This window comes from Phoxinus phoxinus (genome assembly GCF_949152265.1).
Source record: "Phoxinus phoxinus genome assembly, chromosome: 19".
Lineage (NCBI taxonomy): Eukaryota > Metazoa > Chordata > Actinopteri > Cypriniformes > Leuciscidae > Phoxinus > Phoxinus phoxinus.
In genome coordinates, this window is record NC_136894.1 from 193095 (window position 1) to 197500 (window position 4406).

Consider the following 4406-nt stretch of genomic DNA (forward strand, 5'->3'; position numbering starts at 1 on the left):
AAATACCTAGGATTATGTTTATTTTCTTCTAATAGGGTTGAAAAATAAGCAGATCTAGCAGCTTTTAAAGCCTCTCTGTAAGCAATCGAGCTCTCCTTCCATGAGATGCGAAACACCCATAGACTGTAAAAAAATATGGACGTAGTGTCCGTGACGTCACCCGTAGGTTTCTGAAGAGCATTTTTGAAGCCTAAAGTGGGCGGAGCCGGCCGTCGCCATCTTGGCCTCGCGTCACCGCTCGTCACTCCCGGATAACAGAATATGGGCAAAGAGGCGGAGCTGAGGAGCCTGGCTATCTGAAACCACGCCCACCTAGCGCGACGTTATGGAGTTAGCAGGCTTGGGAGCTAATGCTATATGCTACTCACAGTACCAAGTCTGCGACTGCACAGGGGCTCGCGCTAAAGTGACACTGACAGTTGATGATTAAAATCAGAATGGCAATTAAAAGGTCCTGTTTTTGCCCTTCGAAATATTGTAATAGTTAAAAGACATAGCTACAAGTGAGACTGTGTATCGCGATTCTGTGCAGCTAAGTTATTCTGCTTGTTGAAAATGTATTATGCAGTAACTTTACAATATTAGGCTACTCTCTGAGAGTGTGTGACCGTGATTATGTGCATACATGTCAGTCACTCAATTTATTACAGTCTATGGTCCGTCAGCGCGGCATCGCTCGTCAAGTTCGTAGAGCTTTATTATTCAGTCCATTTTAAATTCTGATTTTGGCCGCATCTCGATTCTCAAATGGGTCAAAAAATAGATATATTACCTGTGAAGTTCAAGTAACGTTAAATGCGCTAGAAATACGCGCTCATTCAAGGATGTGCATTTATTGCATGGACGGAGAAAGCACAGACACCTGCAGGATTTCATCTGACGGTACATAAGCATGATGTTATAATCTGTCCCAGAGCAACGGCACCGCAGAACGAGTGTAGCCTTTATATCTATAGACGCTTTTAAATCTGAAAACTCCAAAAAGCAACGAAATTGTCAGACATCACATCCATTAGTGCATGATCACAGAGGAGAACGACTGGAATACAGCGCTGGCTGTTCTCTCGAACGACACTCGACGAAAAACGGCGGAATCCAAAGCCGTGGGCGAGGTAATGGGCCACGGGTGTATTAAATTATATGAAATAATCCCGAATAAAAGCACAAACACGGCAGAGATGGCAAATTCAGCAGCTGGAATTTGCTGAAGTGAAGTGACTGCTAACCGGCTAGCATTTACATCAGCGGGAATCCACCTGTCACTCAAAAGTGGACACACCCTTAATTTAGCAGAACTTTAAATATTAATCAACTACACGGGCGAGTTATAAAAAAATGCACCCCCCTCACAGTTGTTATGAAGGGCAAAGTTAGCTTTATAGACCAAAGCCACAGAGAGAACCAGGCTGTAAACATGTTTTGTTCTGCTGTAAAGTTGGGCATTTTAACATGCGGGAGATACAGATTTGACTCCCTTCTGCAGCCAGCCTCAAGCGGCCAGTCGATGAATTGCCGTTTAATTCACTTCCGTGTTGGTTTCAAGAGAGAGATGGGGAGGTTGCCGCTTGGAAACACCTCTAATCTTGTTTTCTTCCAGTTGCGCTCCATTTTTCTGGAGTAAACCATGATGTCATTATCCAACTCAGTTCAGTTCTCATATAATGATGCCAATGCAGGAAAATCAATAATATTGTGGAATATTAAATGTCCAAAACTAAGCAAGCCAAAAGCAACAGGAACCAGAACTCCATCAGTGACAGAATGGAGAAACCAGGCTCCATTCCCAACTATTTAAAGTCTCATACGGAGTGTCAACTCAAACATGGACCAGTTCTCACATAAGAGACATGAAAAGAAATACAATTGAATAAAAATGGCATGAGAAACCCAATTTCCTTTAAAAAAAAACAACAGTATATTAAAGTCCGCGTGAACCGGAAGTTGCAAACGACTTTTCTCAAGTGTTGTGACGCATTTCCGAGTGAACCGGAATATTGAACAGAGGGTTTTACTCCAGCGCTCCTGCTCTCCGTCTCTCGCCCACAGCACAGTAACGGGTTGAGGGAGCGGTTAAGCGATTAACCACCCGAGCCGTCAAACCTACGTCATCAGAAAGGAACGCCATTCCAGACCCGGAAGTAACTTTTCAGACTTTGATTAAAGATAACTTCGGCAAACAATTTTTTTCCGTGTATTAACTTGCACGGATTAATTGTTCACCACAAGACTAGTAATATCCGCTAACAAAGTAAATAGGGTCAATTTTGATTTCATGCCGACTTTAAATAACTGATAAACAAAATTATATTTAATCAGGTCTTATTGTGACTTCATGCACCACTGTCCAAAAAAGGGAGATTTTTATTTTTATTCAGTTTGAACTAAAGTTCTTGATCGATGTTTGAGTGAATGAAGCAGTGGAGCTGAAAATATGCAGATATGATTTTCATACCCATGGACAGAAATATGAAGCTTCCAGAAGGATCGCTCCGCCATGATGCCAGACACACCAGTTGTGTTTTACAGGAGACGTTTATTGGTGGCAGAGACTGACAGTGAGGTCCACTTGAAATCTGCCCAAGTGCATGCGTTGAAATAGTTTGAGCTTAAAGTTAAGTGTAACCAAACCAATCCATAATTCAACTTTGCTTTATTAAAATTCACATTATGGGTTTGTTATATTCATGCAACCAACTAAACTGTCATCGAGCTGAACACTCTCCTGAGCCACATCACGCCAGGCTGGAGCTGAACTAAAGCTGGTTTGGAGAATGATCGTGAAGAATAAAGAGAAGAATACGAAAGTGAGATTCCAGGTTTTATTTAAACAAGTGCTCCAGACAGACACACACACACACTCCAGCAGGGGTTGACGTGTGTGTTACTCGTAGAGCCAGTCGTGCGCGCAGCTCTTGTAGCTCACCAGCTCCTCCGCCTTGAACCACAGGGCGATCTCTTTAGTCGCGCTGGCCACCGAGTCGCTGCCGTGGATCAGGTTCCTGAAGCACACACACACACACACACGCGTCATTCTCCGGATGGGGGAGTTACTTTAAATGCATTACAATATTACGTTACTCACAAAAACAAAAGCACCTAATTGCGTTACTTAGTAAATGCTTGTTCACGTTTAGTCTAGAACTAAAACAGGTTCACTTTATTTCTCCCAACATGAGGACGGCAGACGGTCAGTCAATAAATGTGAAAGGAACTAGCGTTACTTATTTGAAAAAGTAACTTACATATTTTGTTGTAAATTGAAAAATGTGTTACTTTACTAGTTGCTTGCAACAGTAATCTGATAGCGTAACAAGTACTGAGCTAAACCCGACGCTGGTCATTCCCAGTCTCGGTCACACACACCTGCCCACTTCGATGCAGAGATCGCCGCGGATGGTGCCGGGCTTGGAGTCGATGGGGTTGGTCTCGCCGAGCATCACGCGCCCGATCTTCACCACACTCAGGCCCTCCCACACCTGCAGACACACACGTTAGCATCGCACGCTTCGTTAGCATACAGCTACAGATGATCGAAGGCTCACCATGGCCAGCACCGGCCCGGTGCTCATGTACTTCACCAGCCCGGCGTAGAAGGGCATGTCCTTCAGGTCGATGTAGTGCTCCTTCAGCAGAGTCTCAGACGCCTGCGAGCAGAGACACGTTAGCATGAGCGCGCAGAGAGCGTTAGCATGAGTGAGCAGAGAGCGTTAGCATCCGCGGATGAACACACACCTGCAGGAACTTGGCGGCCACCAGACGGAAGCCCCTCTGCTCGAAGCGCTTGATGATCTCTCCCATCAGGCCTCGCTGCACGCCGTCAGGCTTAATGGCGATGAAGGTGCGTTCGGTTTTAGCAGCCATGACTCTGAGGAGAGAAGAACACACACATGAGTCTGAGGAGAGAAGAACACACACATGAGTCTGAGGAGAGAAGAACACACACATGAGTCTGAGGAGAGAAGAACACACACATGAGTCTGAGGAGAGAAGAACACACACATGAGTCTGAGGAGAGAAGAACACACACATGAGTCTGAGACAACACACACACACACACGATTCTGAGGAGACAACACACACACACACGAGTCTGAGGAGAGAAGAACACACACACGAGTCTGAGGAGAGAAGAACACACACACGAGTCTGAGGAGACAACACACACACACACGTCTGAGGAGACAACACACACACACACGTCTGAGGAGACAACACACACACACACGTCTGAGGAGACAACACACACACACACGAGTCTGAGGAGACAACACACACACACACGAGTCTGAGGAGACAACACACACACACGAGTCTGAGGAGACAACACACACACGAGTCTGAGGAGACAACACACACGAGTCTGAGGAGAGAAGAACACACACACACACGAGTCTGAGGAGAGAAGA

The 4406-nt window shown here is 45.4% G+C and overlaps 1 protein-coding gene across 1 annotated transcript in view; it reads right to left on the minus strand.

Moving 5' to 3' along the window:
• Positions 1–2805: 2805 nt before the first annotated feature.
• The window catches only part of LOC306987608 (nucleoside diphosphate kinase A2), a 3099-nt gene continuing 1498 nt past the window's right edge, over positions 2806–4406 (minus strand). Inside the window, exons 2-5 of the mRNA XM_079592025.1 lie at positions 3733–3865; positions 3543–3644; positions 3364–3476; positions 2806–2999 (exon numbers count right to left, since the gene is read on the minus strand). Coding sequence (XP_079448151.1) covers positions 2882–2999; positions 3364–3476; positions 3543–3644; positions 3733–3861 — 462 coding nt within the window. The 5' untranslated portion in view covers positions 3862–3865 and the 3' untranslated portion in view covers positions 2806–2881. The remainder of the gene's footprint in view (positions 3000–3363; positions 3477–3542; positions 3645–3732; positions 3866–4406) is intronic.